The sequence below is a fragment of the Gadus morhua genome, chromosome 15, assembly GCF_902167405.1.
Source record: "Gadus morhua chromosome 15, gadMor3.0, whole genome shotgun sequence".
In the NCBI taxonomy this organism is placed as follows: Eukaryota; Metazoa; Chordata; class Actinopteri; order Gadiformes; family Gadidae; genus Gadus; species Gadus morhua.
The window spans coordinates 4,498,561-4,515,701 of NC_044062.1; the positions used below are offsets into that span (position 1 = coordinate 4,498,561).

General features: G+C 45.4%; 3 protein-coding genes across 5 annotated transcripts in view; 2 read left to right on the forward strand and 1 right to left on the reverse strand.

The window, feature by feature from the left end:
- The window catches only part of psme4a (proteasome activator subunit 4a), a 31,754-nt gene extending 29,755 nt beyond the window's left edge, over positions 1-1,999 (forward strand). For all 3 annotated transcript variants that reach the window (XM_030378500.1, XM_030378502.1, XM_030378503.1), the window contains 2 exons: positions 400-539; positions 945-1,999. In XM_030378500.1, the coding sequence (XP_030234360.1) occupies positions 400-534 (135 nt within the window). In that variant the 3' untranslated portion in view covers positions 535-539; positions 945-1,999. The remainder of the gene's footprint in view (positions 1-399; positions 540-944) is intronic.
- Positions 2,000-2,109: 110 nt separating this feature from the next.
- gpr75 (G protein-coupled receptor 75) lies at positions 2,110-5,416 on the forward strand. The gene is made up of 2 exons (XM_030378562.1): positions 2,110-2,755; positions 3,113-5,416. The coding sequence occupies exon 2, from the start codon at positions 3,231-3,233 to the stop codon at positions 4,890-4,892; it is 1,662 nt and encodes a 553-aa protein (XP_030234422.1). The 5' UTR covers positions 2,110-2,755; positions 3,113-3,230; the 3' UTR covers positions 4,893-5,416.
- Positions 5,417-5,921: 505 nt separating this feature from the next.
- On the reverse strand, positions 5,922-12,626 carry erlec1 (endoplasmic reticulum lectin 1). Its single transcript, XM_030378570.1, has 14 exons — positions 12,292-12,626; positions 12,057-12,161; positions 11,626-11,706; positions 11,360-11,437; positions 11,187-11,232; positions 11,040-11,086; positions 10,690-10,913; positions 9,603-9,789; positions 8,673-8,834; positions 8,435-8,494; positions 7,846-7,970; positions 7,654-7,731; positions 7,380-7,455; positions 5,922-6,759 (listed from the first exon to the last, which is right to left on the reverse strand). The coding sequence occupies exons 1-14, from the start codon at positions 12,430-12,432 to the stop codon at positions 6,688-6,690; spliced, it is 1,482 nt and encodes a 493-aa protein (XP_030234430.1). The 5' UTR covers positions 12,433-12,626; the 3' UTR covers positions 5,922-6,687.
- Positions 12,627-17,141: the final 4,515 nt, after the last annotated feature.

Consider the following 17,141-nt stretch of genomic DNA (forward strand, 5'->3'; position numbering starts at 1 on the left):
AACACAACACAGCACCCCACCCATGATGATCACTAACATCAACACAACACAGCACCCCACCCATGATGATCACAAAAAAATCAACACAACACACCTCCCTCCCCACCCATGATGATCACAAACATCCACACAAAACAACATCACACCCATGATGATCACAAACATCCACCCATCACACCTCCCCACCCATGGGGTCAACACATGTCCAGGTGGTCTTATGGAACCTGCGCAGTAGAATACTTAGGAAATGATTGTGACCAGTTTAGACAAGTAACTAACGAGTGGATGTGGAGTGTCTGTCAATCGGTGAACACGCATGTTTTGAACAAACACGTGTCCGCACTAGTGAGGTTGTCTTCATTTGTTTTTTTCACACTGAGGCGCTTTTGGGTTTCCCAGATGACGGTGAAGAAGACTCTGTCCAACTTCCGCCGAACGCACCACGACAACTGGCAGGAGCACAAGCAGCAGTTCACCGACGACCAGCTGGTGGTCCTGACCGACCTGCTGGTGTCCCCCTGCTACTACGCCTAGACACGGTCCGACTCACTCACTCACTCACTCACTCACTCACTCACTCACTCACTCACTCACTCACTCACTCACTCTCTTTACATTTAGGGCATTTAGCAGACGCTTTTATCCAAAGCGACTTACAATAAGTACATTTGTCATAAGAAGTGCAACAATATATCGCTGTCGGTACAGTAAGGATGTTCATAGAACCAAGTGCAAGTACAACAATCGCTAGGCTAACCAATTCCCCGTGTTACAGCAATGATAGCAGCTACTGCAGTTGCTACACAGTTAGGTACTAACACACACACACACACACACACACACACACACACACACACACACACACACACACACACACACACACACACACCCCCCAACCATCGTGGACATCATGCTGAATGGGTCGTGATGGTTTCCCTCCACAGAAATGATGTCGGCTCATGAAGGAGGAGGAACCGCCTATAGAGCCTCCCTTTTTCTTATTTTTTAAATGGATTTCTTGAGTTTTCATTGGTCCAAGATGACCTCGGACCCGAGGAGGAGAAGAGTGACAGTCTGACGGAACTGCAGAAGGCTCTACCTTGGAGAATCATGATTGGCTTACGAAAGTGTGTATTTATGTATCTAGCTCTTATTTACATTTCTACTATACTTAATATTTAAGGTTGAATCATCGCAGGGAAGTCTGCTCTGCAGGGCGAGAGGTTACTGTACAGGCTTTTGTTTATTGTGTTTTTTTAATTGAGGGGGAGGGGTTGTGATTAGCTTGGGAATGGGTGTGTGTGTGTGTGTATGTATGTGTGTGCCTGCGTGTGCATCTGCTTGCCTGTTTGTGTGTTTGTCTGTTTGTTTGATGTTTTGTGTGTGTCCCACTATATGATTTAGAAAGCGTACCACCACTGAGCCAACACATTGTCCCCCACAGGACTAATTGTACCATCTTCCAGTCGGGAAGTCGTTACAAGTGACCATAGCACGCAGTCTTTTTCTGTCTTAGACTGCAACACGGACACACGTACACAATGTTTGTGTGGCGGTTTGATTGACATTTGATTATATGCATCACGTAAATGTATACAACGCATGTTCAGCAAGCATACGCATAAGCGTATTTATTTATTTATTGTTTCAGAAGGGTTACGTTGAAATGATGGATGGACCTTTGTTTTTTGCGATGAAGCTTTTCTGTTTTTTTTTTTTCAACACAACCCACACCGAACAACCGCAACACCGGATTCAAATGACAGCCCTCCATTTCCATATAATCTGTTATTTTTCTATAACCTAGCAAGATAAACGTTATTTTGGTACGCTTTTATTTTCTTCATGACAAATGAAGTCACTCAAATTGACGCTTTTTAGTACCTCACTAATGTTTAGTGTAGTGCCAAAACTGCAGTGTTCATTTTATTTTTTATTTTTTAGATGTCTGTTTGCATATTTAATAAAAAAATGCAATAAAATGATTTACTAAATCCTGGAAGTTTTGTATTTTTAATCTTAATTAAATAAACAGTTGTTAATCGAGTTGCCTACTATGCATCAAGTATTAAATGTATGTAATGTACTAAATTTACTAATTAAAACTGAAATAATATGCTATACAGGTATGTCATGTTAAAGGTGTTATTGACCAACAAAACCATAAAAAAAAAAACAGGATTCTGTAAACGTATGGGTCCACTTGACCATAGTGGTAGAATAATATTCCAACTTTAGTCAACTTCTGTTCAGCCTAGTTCTGGCATTTATCTCACCGGTCTGCTTCACCCATAGAGCGTAAAAAAGATTGCAGCCAATTTAAGTCTTGAATCCTATGAATCAAATTAAAGAAATGATGTTCTGATGATTAGGGCTTTTGATGACGTAGTACGTCAGGTGCGCTTGACGGACAGCACGCGCGCCTCTACTTGAATGCAGTACATGGCTGTGATGCGTAGGCTGTGACTTCACGCTCCCGCCTGTACGTCCGATGGCCGCGGCCCCGGAGAAAGGACGTGACGTCAGGAGCACTCGCGTGCGCTCCTCTGAGCTCTGTGCGCTGCAAAGAGCGTGTGAAGGAAAAAAACGTCCATTAGATGCTCTTTTCTTCATTGCCATTGTTTTCTTGTGGCCCCACGGAAAATACGTATTTTTCTAATGTCGAGGCACGCAGATTCACCATCGACCAGCTCAAAATGTGATTTTAATTTGATCGAGGAAGGTGATGGTGGATACGCAACGATATTTAAATGCGGTAGGTTCTGTTTTATTTTAACATGCCCATTCGGAAGCGCTGCCAGTGATGGAGGTTTTTTAATTAGAGCGGACAATAGCGATCCTGTTAGCTTGAAAAGGCCTTCTTTTGGAAATCGTTAAAGTCATGCTCCTGCACATACATAAAGCAGAGCATCTGCATACTATTCGAAGGGTGGCCGGTATAAATGTATCTATGTGTGTACAATGTTGGTTAAATCACGTCACAGCCCCATCGGCTACAGTACACTGGTTGCGCCACCGTTTTTACACTAACGTTACTATTCTATACGTCGCGGTGTGGCTATTGCTCGAGTCGATAGAATACCAAATCTTTGTATTTTATCTTTTTTTCTAGCATTCTGCCAATTAGGTAGCAGCCATGGAGGAGTCGTCGGTCGCTGTCCCCCTCTTGTGACTCTCCCCGTGCTCAAGAAAAATGAGCCTGTGAGCCTTTTCAACCCGCTGTTGCTACAATGAACGCCACAGGCGAGCCATCGAACCTGGTGGACGGACTGCAGCAGCTGGGCTTCAACGGCACCCTGAGCCCCCAGTCCCACACAGGATGGGCCGTGGTCCACACGGCCACCCTGACCTCCTGCTCGCTCCTCCTCATCCTCATCTTCTGCCTGGGCTCCTACGGCAACCTGGTGGTGTTCCTCTCCTTCTTCGACCCGGCCTTCCGCAAGTTCCGCACCAACTTTGACTTCATGATCCTGAACCTGTCCTTCTGCGACCTGTTCATCTGCTGCGTGACCGCCCCCATGTTCGCCCTGGTGCTCTTCCTGGACGCGGGCGGCGGCGACGGCGTCTCCAAGAGCTTCTGCTTCGCCTTCCACCTCACCAGCTCGGGCTTCATCATCATGTCCCTGGAGACCGTGGCGGTGATCGCCCTGCACCGCCTGCGCATGGTGCTGGGCCAGCAGCCCAACCGCACGGCCTCCTTCCCCTGCACCCTGGCCCTCACCGCCCTGCTGTGGACCTCCAGCTTCACCATGGCCGCCCTGCTGACCATGCGCGCCTACCCGCGCAAGGACGGCCCCTGCCTGCCCCACTTCGGCCTCTCGGGGTCGCGGGCGCGCGTGGTGCTGTACGCCTACATGGCGGACTTTGCCTTCTGCGTGGCTGTGGTGTCGGTGTCCTACCTGATGATCGCGCAGACGCTGCGGAAGAACGCGCAGGTGCGCAAGTGTCCCGTCATCACGGTCGACGCCACGCGCCCTCCGCCGCCGCCGCAGCCCCCCGCGCCCCCCACCACCCTCCTGGTGGCGGGCTTCGAGGGCATGCAGTGCGCGCCGTCGCTCTACCGCAACCAGACGTACAACAAGCTGCAGCACGTGCAGACGCACGCGTACGCCAACCGCGCCGCCCCGCCGCCGGTGGTGCCCGGCGGGGCGGCCCAGGGCGCCACCTGCTGCCAGCTGGTGTCCACGGTCAACCTGGCCACGGCCAAGGACTCCAAGGCGGTGATCACCTGCGTGGTCATCGTGTTCTGCGTGCTGCTGTGCTGCCTGCCCATGGGGGTGTCCCTGGCGCAGGACATGCTCTCGCCGGAGAGCACCTTCGCCCACTACCAGTTCGAACTGTGCAGCTTCGTGCTCATCTTCCTCAAGTCGGGCATCAACCCCTTCGTGTACTCGCGGAACAGCGCCGGGCTGCGGCGCCGCGTGCTCTGCTGCCTGCAGTGGGCGGCGCTGGGCTTCCTGTGCTGCAAGCAGAAGACCCGGCTGCACGCCATGGGCAAGGGCAGCCTGGAGGTCAACCGCAACAAGTCGTCCCACCACGAGACCAACTCGGCCTACGTGCTCTCGCCCAAGCCCCTGCGGCGGCTGGTCGACCAGGCGTGCGGGCCCAGTAACTCCAGGGACTGCGCGGGCAGCCCCAGGCCCACTGCGGGACGCAAGCTCCGGCCCCCTAGCACGTCCACGCCCATCAACACTCGCATCGACCCCTACTACAGCATCTACAACAGCAGCCCCTCCGCCGGGCCCAGCTCCCCCAACAGCCTGCAGCCCGTGAGCTCCCAAAGCTTCGCCTTCGCTAAGTCCTACGTGGCCATGCACTACCACACGCCCCAGGACGCCCTGCAGGACTTTGAGAGCACCTCCGTGCACCAGATCCCCATACCCTCGGTCTGAGGCGACCACAGGCCGCAAGGCTGACGGAACGCGGCCGTACCGGGACGCGCTGGTCTTTGTTTTTGGAGCGTCACATCCGGTCACTTTCCGGTTATAGTTTTTTGTGTCAGTATTGGCATTTCTCGGACGTGACGAATTAATACATGGTGAATTCATTTGAATGGGAAAAAAATTATCTAGGTTTAAGATGTTGCGTCTGAATATCTTGGGACTTTTTTAGTAAATGACGAGTTAGATAACAGTAAACGATGGATGTCATTGTGTGAACTCCGATGTCGTTGCTGATGATTACCAGTATTATTACTGCTACCAAGTTACAAGTGTTTATAACAAATCCATTGTTATCTAATTCCTCATTACCAAACATCTGTTTGTTACACGTAGTGGTTCTTCTCTGAGGCTCCGTCCCCCACAAATGAGATTTGAACAGAGCCTGGACTGTCTGCTTGAAAGTGTCATTTACCTGATATTTTCATACCGTACATTGTATTTTATCCCCATTAAAAATGTAGTTGTCAAGCTCATACATTTTTCTAACTCAAATGTTGCAAATGGTCACAGCCGGATGGGACCACCTCTATAGTGTTCTAAGGCTTCAGTTTAATCTACAGGAGACGTCTTCATTCTGCATGCCGGTGCTGCCTTATGATGACAGCGTTTTCTTGTAATATTTTGAGACGTATTGTTTTTAATTATTGATAATTATTTGGGCAGTTTAGTTGTTGGTTGTTGATTCAAAGACCGTATGCATCCATGACATTGACATGCCATATAATGGGCCACAGGTTATAAGCCTTAGTACCCCCTGGTGGTATAGATGGTTATCGCACCCGAATATTGGGAATGTAGATGCTACATAGATGGCTACATCTGAGATCTTTGATATATATATAAAAAAAATTACATACAAATGATACCGGTTCCAGGAAAGTCAGTCAAATTACTGCCAACTGGGATTTAAGTGGAACGTTTTAAAGGTTTGTTTTTCATTTAAAATTTGACTGCCAACTGGAATGTAACGTTAACACATGGGGTTTCACTTTCTTCACTTTATTATCATTCATTTTTTAAAAGGAGATTTTTCTATAATTTGTTGTTGATCTGAACTTTTTTTTTGCAGAAAAGAAAATATAATTGACCAGAAGTGACATTTAAATCAAACACTCAAAGCACAAGCTAGCTTATAAGTTACACACTCACTCACTAAGATGGCATAGCACCCATTCTCACAGTTAAAGAAATTTCAGATATTGGCTTTTTAAATCTACAACCGTAAAGTGACACAGACAAACATGTAATGAACTCTAATTACCCACACACCAAGAACTAAAATGCAAAAGATGTTGCAATTCCTGAAGATAATAACGCATAATCCTCATCAGTCTTTCGAGTTCTCTGGCCCCGCACAGGAAAGCAAAGATATGAAGCAGCATGAAGTCCATTGCCTGTGGAGACTGTTCATATTTCTCAATCTTGAGTTCTGGTTTGGCCAAAGTCAGCCGTTGTCCTGGCCGCTGACCTGGGCTTTAAAATAACAAGTCCCATGACACCGACCGGGAGGGGGGGGGGGTTGGGGGGGTTGTTCTTGGTCGGCTTGGACAGTGGTCCTGGTTTTACATCGAGGCAGGGTTTCAGCCCCCGTCTGCCGGAGGTTGTGTTCCGGTCCCCCCTGTTCTTGGTGTCTATTTCCACGGCCTCCCTTCCTCCTCCACCGTCCAACAGTGTTAAGGAAGGACCCCGCTCTCCCCTTTCAGCAGCCCCCCGCCCGGGGGCAGCGGTCTGGGCCGTGTGGCTCTCAGGCGGAGATGGACAGATGTCCGTGCTCATCTGCGGTGTCCAGGATCCGGCATATGACCGGGGACTCCACCTGCAGCACGGAGAGGGCAAGACCCCTTAGGAGATACTTTGTGTAGATGCTACAAACCTTTAACTATATCACCATGTCCCTGGAACAACAACTAAATAATCGATCTGTATACATATCCATCTATTATTATCATATATATTTCTGTCTATCTATCTATATATCTGTCGATCTATATATACACACTACTTTCTTTGTTGTTGCAATATTATTATTATTTTTGTTTAATTATTTAAAAAGGGACAGTGCACATTAATCAACATGGCCATTGCATCGGACATATAAATGCACCAGATTTAGTTTAAAAAAATAATTTTCATCTGTAGTCCCTTGCAGGTCGATGTTAGATAGAACATACAAAAGCATAAAAGCAACACAACATATAGTTAGACAGATGATTGACATTGAGATTACATGGTACATTACATAATGTAACATGCCAGAATAAAAGGATTAAAAGTGAAGCGAATAACAAACAAAAAACATAAAATAATTAAACATGGAACTCTTAAGCAGTTAGTAAGCTCACAATCACAAGAAAGAGGTTAGTTTAGCTCAAGGTAACACATCACCTATGGTTCCATGTTTGTTTACATTTAGGTATAGCTTTGTTTACGACTTACCCCCAGGATGTACTGGCATGTCTGGGGCTCCAGCATGTACACAGTGACAGCGTGGGGGGACTCGGACTCTTTGCACCTGACACAAAACAAGCAGGCGTGTTAAGACTCAACAACAGAACTTCCATTATCGTTCTCCATTTAACTACAGGGACGGAAAGAACGGAAACCGCCGATGGTTTGCTCTCAAGCGACCAGCCCTTCTGTTTCAATGGTGCAAGTTATACATATAAGCTATTCGTTAATTAAATAATATACAGTAGGACAGAAAACTCACTTGAGCTTGACCACGACCTGTCTTGGTTTCCCTGTCATGTCGCACAAATCCCCGTGGCCATAGAAGTGGGACACCAGCCTGCAGTGGGGGAAACACACACACACACACACACACGCAAACAAATCAATACACAATTAAGAAATGAAACGCTACACACATCGGCACACATCCGCAGGAGAAACCAGCACCTACTTGACTTTCTGCAGGTCGTCGTCCTTCAGCTGGTAGGAGCGCGCCACGTTCTTCTTGGCCCACTCGAGATGCTCGTCGGCGTTCCAGCTCCCGACCACCACGATGTTCTTCCCCTGCTCCTTGTCCTGGTGGGAGACGCGTTATCCTACATGTGGGTCGAGGCAGCGCCACGCACGATGGTCCCATTCCAAACACTCAAAGGGAGACGCCACACGCCTCTGGTGGTGTGATCGGCCGTTGTGCAAACCGGATGTTCGACAGGATGCACCTTGATGTTTAGAAAGTTTATCGATGCCCGTTGGACCTAGCAGTAACTTCCGGGTGGCAGAAAGACACGCATAGAAACACCCAATAAGGTGTTTCTATGTTATGTCCGGTAACCCTAGGCCGGTCGTACCATAATTGGGGGCTCGTCCGGGAATTGAACCCGGGACCTCTCGCACCCAAAGCGAGAATCATACCCCTAAGTGTTTTGCACTTTGGATCCTAAGAAGAATGGAAGTGGCTCTGTTTACACTGGCCACCTAGTACAAGGCCTGAGGAGGGATCAGGTGCCATCTTGGATGGGCCGCTAGGCGAGACCACTTACCTCATGGTACTGATGCACGTGTTTCCCGTAACAGAATTCATACTTCCACCAGCCCACTCCCTACAGGGACACACAAGCAAGGCCGTTAAGACAGAGATGTGTGTGTGTGTGTGTGTGTGTGTGTGTGTGTGTGTGTGTGTGTGTGTGTGTGTGTGTGTGTGTGTGTGTGTGTGTGTGTGTGTGTGTGTGTGTGTGTGTGTGTGTGTGTGTGTGTGTGTGTGTGTTCGGCAGGCCTCACCCCATGCAGGCAGTACGAGCCGCTCAGGAACTCCCTGATGAGCTGGTCGTCCGTCAATCGGGAGATGTGGGTGCTCCCCACGGTGACCTGGGACGAGCCCCCCACCGTGATGGGCTTGTGGGTGGAGGAGAAGGCCTCCTCCCTCACTGGGGACGTGTCCTCCTGGGAACAGAGTCACAGTCTTCACGTTAATCGCCAGGTAAGTGAAGCACATATGTGGAATTTAGCATGTGAATTTAGCACACACACACACACACACACAAACCGAGGTGCCAACATTAATTTAATATCCACATTTATAACACGTGAGTCTGTCACACACACACACACACACACACACACACACACACACACACACACACACACACACACACACACACGGTGAAAACAAATAATAAGCATTGTATAGCTATAACTACAAAATAGAAAGAAAGTTAGCCGCAAGTACTATCAGTCATTAAACAAATATAAAATAGAAATAATTACTGTTTGAGCAGGAATGTGCCGATCATTTTCAAGAAACAAAAAAGCACAGAGGCAGCGATGCGTGTCAACGTCAAGTTAAACGGTAAGCTAACCGTGTTGAAACATAGCATCTCTGGAGGTGAGCATTATGCACCATAGTTACATATCCAGGTTCATCTACTATCCTCGAGTTTGAATTCCTACTAATATTAAAACCACTCCGGTTGTCACGTCTTCCATGCGACTACGGTCTCCTTGGCTGACATTTTAAAAGATATATATTTGTTTGAGTTCTTTAAAATTCTATAAATATTTTTAAAAAATAACCCTTTTCTCATTTAGTTTTAGTTTTAAAAACAATTATTTTGAGAGCCTCTACCCCAATTTCGTTGCACTTTGTGCAATGACAATAAAGAGATTCTGATTCTGATCTGATTCTTTCGGCCCAAGGACGAGCCCCCTCACCTCGATGACCTCCCGGACCTCCCGGACCTCGCGGACCTCCCGGGCCTCGCGGGCCTCCAGCACCGAGGAGAAGGGGGGCTTGAGCTGCTCCTGCTGGGCCGTGTCCAGCTTGGTGAGCTGCTGGGGGCGGAGCGGGGAGCCCGCCAGCGCCTGGCACAGGATGGCGTTCACCGGCGACGACTTGAACCTAGGGGGGAGCGGGGGGGGGGTCAGTGTCAGGGAGGCTCAGGAGGTGGAACACACGGCCATGTTTAATACCAACGCCATGACCGGCCGGTGACACTGTTTACCGGTTAAACCACCGGAAACCCACTGGGGCATCCATGCAACAACAACAAAAATGTACACTCTCGCTATTGTAAGAGGCTTTAGATGATATTTATAATGCCAAATTACATTATTATTATTATGTAACAGCATTAGAATTACAATTATATTAATGCCATCTAAACATATTTCTCTGTTTCGGGTTAGAGAGACAAAGACGAGCGTATGGCTGAGTGTGTTTATAGCTCACCACAGACGTTGTTCTGCCGAGCTTAACTGGCAGAGGCAAAGGATTCACTCTGCCAGGGTTAAGGGGGTCGATTCCCACCCATGCGAAGATTGCATGCACAATGAATGCGTGCAAAATTACAATGTATTGTTGTGGACGCTTTAGATAAAGCATCTACTATTATATATATAATTATTGTTGCATATAGCGTACAACGTTTGGGAAATTCTGGGCCGATACAGATGTTAATTTTTTATAGCGAACAAACAATGTTTGTTAAAGAAAAACAGTTTCAAAGTCTTTCAGGCCTTCATCACACTATCTTTGAATGAGCACACATTCAATTTTACAAATGTATGAAAATAGCTGTGATATAATTTTCTTTTACATAAACAATGAATTAAAAATATTGTTTCAAAATCGATGCAACATAACATAAACAACGCCCCTAATGAACGTTATCTTATTTGTCTTATTCTTAAATATATCGGCCAATATATCGTCCGATACCAATGAACGGCCGATAAGTCGGTGCATCCCAAGCGGTACACTGTAGCCGGTAAACCAGCGGGTTCATCGGGGAAGCTCTACCTGAACTTGGGGTGGTTGCACAGAAGCGGGGTGAGGATCACCACCTCGTACTCGCAGGTGGTGACCTCGGCGATGGACAGGATCTCGTGCTTCGCCTCGGGATGGCACACGTACATCACAGAGGTGGCCCGCGCCTGGTTCTGCTTCAGCACGCATGGCGTGCCGTTGCCCATCCCCACGGGGTAGTAGGGCGTGAACTGGCCCTCGATGTTCCTGGTGGGCACCTAGTCAGCCGCGACAACAACACGCAGAAAACAGTGGAGCGAAAACGGGTTTCAGACATCTCTTGAGAACACACGTCAGAACTGAAATTGGACAGGAAACCACAGACGAGTGGTTCAGGGACGCACCTCTTTCTCGTTCTCAGCGCTGACATCTTCTGCTTCGCTGCCTTTTTCTGCAAACAAGTGCATCGATTTACCCACTTATGACAAAGCCTTTAGCATGTAACAATGGGTACTCATGTAGTGAACATCCACAATGTGGACTCAACTCACCCGTCTCTGTCATGATACCCAAGAAGTACTCTTGAATACTGATTTTCTAAAAGAAAAACGTAAATAATTCTCAGTCCACATCGGCCTACTCTTAATTAAGTCATTCCATATGTTACCTAAGACAAATGCCACACTAATCATGAATTCTTCTTTAATCACAAAAGAAAACTAACCTGCCCAGTCTCCTTTTCCTCATGATACTGTCTTACATGTTTCCCGTGGCAGACTTCATAAGTCCAGTATGACTCAATCTAGGATGGGTCACAACACAACATAATATTTCAATTCCCCTTAAATAGAAGTTTGCATTAACTTGCATGCAACATACAATCATATCAACACAACTATAGACAACTGAAAAGAGGACATGCTGGTTGGTTCTTTTTCTTCTTTTGTACAAAAGTATTAAAGCGACGGTGACACAGAAGAGGTGACTCACTCTGTAGGAGCAGCTGCTCTGCTTGAAGAGAGGTTCTAGCAGGACTCCAGGTGTAGGCCCCTTGTACATTTTATCGTCATCCTAAAACACCATAATCACTTTGTTTAGGACCATAGTTGTGGTGTGCCGGTAGCACCTCGAAGCTAATTTGTCATCACGCTAACAGACATTAACATCAACATCACAACCCCAATCAGTGAACCGTACACATTCTGTGTCTTCAGTGATTGAATGCTTGAGACTTATCTGGAAACCAATGGCATGCAGGTACAAAGAGAATGTCCCAAGCTGTACGCAGAGGTTCAGTATTGGTGGATTGATCGACATTAAAAACAATCAGATAGGACTTGTATGTAAACGAATCGGGCATACTTCATGGAAGGAATGGCCTCTAAGTGGTTGCAATACACGATCCCAATGCCAACACTCACCCCATCTCCCGATGCAAGGGAAGGCAGGAGACACTTATATTTCTCTTTCTCCGTTGTGGTCATAATGACAAAGTCATCTTCATTGTAGAGTGCACCTGATGTGGGCTGGAATAAGGGAAACGTGGCTGTCAATACTTAGTCGGAAGTGGACATGGGGAAATGTCATCTCTTAACATGTTGCAAGTGTAGATCTGTTCTTATGCCGTTTACACATAATTGCAAATCCGGTACATACCAGAGTGTACTCGGAACCAGGCCAAGAGATCTTGAAGGGGATCTCATCCGTGAACGTTTGGTATCCCCCTCGGTTCGCTGAGACCCCGCTGCACACCTCCACCAGCAGCCCACCGAGAAGCATCCGGACCAGCGACTCCATGCTCGCCCTGCAGCGTCACTAAACCCTCACAAGCCGAGCGTCCTTCTCCGCATGCACCCGACCTCACAACGCACCGACTCACACAGACAGTGTTTAACAATCGGAATCATCCGCCGCTGACTTACGCCCAGGGAATACGGAGTAGTGTCACGGATGTCAGCCAGGATGTCAACAAGACTACAAAATAGCGGAAGTGAGGTGTTACGCTGCCACGTCAGTTTACTTTTGCCGCTGGTAAAAACAGCACCATCTAGTGGTGATGGGGGGTACGATATATATTTAATTATGGTAATATAAAATTGCAATCAAAATATCGATGAAAGGCAGGTGTGAGAACAACAATAAAACTTCTGTCACAATCACCAGCTCCATCTGCCTCTTATCCTATATCCATTGAATTGTGGCCGTTTCTATCAAAAAATATGTTTTATTATTTGTGTACAAATGTATGCTTCATATAGCCCTTTTTTCAATCATTAATCAGTAAATAAGACCATCTGTTTCTAGACTCACTTGATTTACGTTGTTAGTTGTCTAACAATAGTATGGAGTAATAACTATCAGACCAAAGTCTCATTTTTCATTAAGAATGACAGTGGCTTAAATTATATGAATAGTTTATTTTTTTAATTAATTATCGGTAGTTCTGTGTCTTATTAAATAGCTTGATTTTTAGCAATGAGATGAATTCAGCAGAAATATGTTAAATAAAGAAAGATGGAAAGTACAAACAGAAAGGGGCTATGTAGCCTATGGAATACATAATAAGGATTATATAATAACGCATTTATAAAGATAACAAAATATAAAAAATGAAAATGATAATTACATGGGATAACTGTATTGTTCATTAGTAATCTATTTCAGGCAACAACAAAGAAAAAATATATTCAATATGTTATGGCTTAGTTCATATTGATGTGTTCCTTCATTGAACGTCAAATCTAACCTGGTACAATCGAATAAAATCGTGGCACACGTTACACCACACCGTGAATTGAATAAACACTTCCCCTCGAGGTTTAGAACCAAAGTATAACAACCCGTTTTTCACCTTTTGGGGGAGCTGTTGAGATGTATGAGAAATGCGGGGCAGAGGAAAGATTATAATGGTGATTTTACGACAAAGACAGAGAGGATTAGGAGGAGAAAGGGATATGGGAAACAGGGAAGGAAACAAGCTGAGGAACATCCCCCTAGATCATCGGTTTCTCTTTCACGTTTTCCCTCTGCATACATACGAGCCCATACATTATGCTGGGCATGCACACACAGACTGCTCAAGAAGCTCTCTAGATACTGGGTGATAGAAAGCTAGCTCAAGCCTTTACTCTTGTCCATGAATTGCAAATGTTCCTGAATGCATATCAACAAACAAAGATACATACCAACACACACACACACACACACACACACACACACACACACACACACACACACACACACACACACACACACACACACACACACACACACACACACACACACACACACACACACACGATCATTTCATTATTCAAAATACATCAAAGCATCAAAATATTAACTGTCCATTTACTGTTCCCATCCCTAGCCTACATTTATAAAAATATACTTAAATCTATCTATTGATGCACAGAAAAACCTAAATTAAACTCTCTTTTAGAACTGAACCCATGAATACACTCTTAAATATTGTTATATTGATATACATTTACCATATACATTTTGACATACTTGTAACCTGGAAGAAATGTCTTTCTTTGTTTGTTTGCTCAGTATGCTGATCTGGATGAGGTAATGCTTTCTACCTATTAATTACCTTTGTTGTGGTACAGTATTTCTATTAGCTTGTCAGTTTTGCCTAAGCTTGCTTACCAAGCTAAGCCGTAAATTCTTGGGAAAAAATATGACAAAATTATCTTTAATTAAAGTGTGCCTTCATAATTGCTTCGCCTTGCGAAAAAAATGTGTCTAGCTGTGCGATATTGACTGTACTCAGTTACCCTCATTACAATTTACATACATACTTGAAGTAGGCTTTAAGTGGGCGGGATATTAAACTAAATTACATTTTACAAAGACAAACTAATATTGAACGATCTAGTTCTATTTTGTTTACCAATTTAGAATGCGAAGAAGCAAAGCAGAGCATGTGTGCAACCTGATACAAGCTTTAAACTCATCCAATTGTGCTAATGTGACCACGATATGGTAATTCCGGAGCCTGCTAGTTTAGCTTAGAGATGAAATGGAGCACTGTATTACAGGCAAATGGGTCAGATTGTCGAGCTGTGGAGTTTGGTATCTGTATTTGTATGCAACAATGCTGCGATTCAGTGGAAGGGAATAATAGCTTTTCTTGATAGGGAGGTCTTGACCTGCACAGAGACCATGAGCTTTTCTGCAACATTTCTGAAATGCTATGTCTGCTAGAAAACTGTAAATGAGGAATATCATAACCAAACCTATTCCTTTCCGAGCTAAAGAATGAATCCTTCAGAGAGCTAGAGCATGTCTATCCCTTCTGTGGCTGTTTTGCACCCTCAATATTATAAAGGGTGTAAAAATAATATTATAACCTTACATAGTATACATTATCTTCACTATTTTCAACAGAACATGTAGAAAAATGCCATCGATGCTGAAATAACTAGTTTCTCAACATACTGACTGCCTTCAGTACTATTTCATACCACATATTCATATGTCGTATTTCATGGTTTCTGGTCCAGTATTAACGCAACAACTCCCAACGTAATACATGCTCCCAACATGATAAATAATCACTAGAATACAGTGGGAGGGGCTTAACTTACACCAATTAACACTAAGGATTGGTTTAATTGGCAGAGCTGGATGGAGATGATTGGCTTGCTCAACACGTTTATGCAGGTGTAAATTGTAAACCAACTATGCACCTGCTGCAAGCGATTTCCCACACAAAAAATAGGCAAGAGACAAAGGATCTTATGTTAAATAAATTGGCAATTGAAAGTTCATAACAGCACATTTCTCAAAGTAATCTTTTTTTTTTTTTCTTCACAGAGAACAGTAAGTGCTGTGTGCCACACTCAGACAGATGCTGTAAACCAATATCTTTATCCAATATAATCTCAACAGTGTAGCCATGCATTCTACCAGAGCTAATAGTAAGGCCAGGGAGGTTGGCTGGAATGCTGTAAATAGGAAGGATATAAAGGGTCTTTGAACGTGTTCCAGTGTACAATGAATGCACAAGTATTATCTTACTTTTATGCCACTACACCTTTTAGCTGCTTGAAGGTGCATTGTGTAGGATCTAGTGGCAGCTAGCAGTGAGGTTGCAGATTGCAACCAACTGGGGCGTCATTTAGTCTGTGAAGCTCTACAAGTAAGATGAAGGTCATGAAACAAAATTAAAAAGGCATCCTCTAAAGAGCTGGTTGTCCATTGTTGGCTTCTGTAGAACCATGGCATTGCAAAATGGCGGGCAAGTGGAAGAGGACCCGCTCCCTTTGCGGATATGAATGGCTCATTCTGATGTAGCATAAACATAAAAAAAATTATTGTCATGCGTTCATAAGTTTATGCACAAATTTAAATGCAATTATGAATATTATATTCCATTCATAAGTCTGTTCCACCAGACGCCAATGAATTCTACACATTGCACCTTTGATACAAAACACCAACATTAAAACAAATGATGTGTTATGTGTTACATGTGATTCATAAACCTCAACAGCCTCCTCTGCTCTCGTGAACTAATGCTCCACAGTGTGTGTACTCCATAAGCTAAACTCTCCGTTTCATACCCCCCCCCCCCCCCCCCCCCCAGCTCTCCCCTCACTTACAGCACTCTGCACGTTCCCTTCTCGCCTGTCTCGGTTTATATTACGCAGCCGGTGTGCTGGCTGTGTCCTTGCAGGTCGGCCAAACCCCATGGAGTCCATTACGGCTTCCTTCAGGGTGCTGAGCCCCCCCCCCCCCCCCACCCCACCCCCCTGCCCCACAACATGTCTCCAATCCGCTCGCTGCTCCATAGCTAATTTAGCTTCTCTTACCACATGCAGGGATTAGACCTGTCCCCGATGGTTGTTGTTGATGTTGTTGTGGTTATTGTTGTTGTTGTTGTTGTTGTTGCGCAAGAGAACATGGAACACCGCCACCACATGGCGTCTCAGTGTGGGTGGTTACACTACTCTGTCAAGAATAATGTTTTTTCACTGTTTACTTTTTAGTCAAATTAACAGACGCTACTATTTAGGGCGACAGTCGTGTAATGTGGATGAATGTTTCTTTCTAGGATGTGAAAACGTTGACTCACTTGAAGTCTGTTGGAGTTTAAAACTATCGGATCTGCCCGGTGCCACTCTGGATCTGCCATAGCTAACATTTGGTCGTGACAGCAACTCCCTCTGTTCACTGATTGGACAGCCCAAAGAAATCCAGCGCAAATCCAGACCTAGTACTGTCTGAAGGGAAATGAAAATCTAGCGGAAGTACATAGGCGGGTGGAGCAGGCTAGTGTAGACTGGCCAATGTAGAAAAACACAATACACGATGCAAAATCACCCTCTGAAAGCGCCGTCCAGTGAGTTTTTCTTGGATAAAAAATCGTTAAAAAAAAACCATCTGTATCTAAACCGGAAGCAAGGCATGCCATCGACCCATCCAGTACTTGGTGTATTGCCCAGGCTCTGTGCCGTCTCTTTCCAAATGTCGTGCTATAGCGTAGTAGGACTGAT

Excerpts from the sequence above, each read along its gene's own strand:
- gpr75 (XM_030378562.1), top strand. The coding sequence starts at position 3,231 with ATGAACGCCACAGGCGAGCCATCGAACCTGGTGGACGGACTGCAGCAG.
- erlec1 (XM_030378570.1), bottom strand. The coding sequence starts at position 12,432 with ATGGAGTCGCTGGTCCGGATGCTTCTCGGTGGGCTGCTGGTGGAGGTG. Across the intron at positions 8,495-8,672 it reads GCTCGTACTGCCTGCATGGG|GGAGTGGGCTGGTGGAAGTA; the intron begins GTGAGGCCTGCC and ends GTGTCCCTGTAG. Across the intron at positions 6,760-7,379 it reads CATGCCAGTACATCCTGGGG|GTGGAGTCCCCGGTCATATG; the intron begins GTAAGTCGTAAA and ends TCCGTGCTGCAG.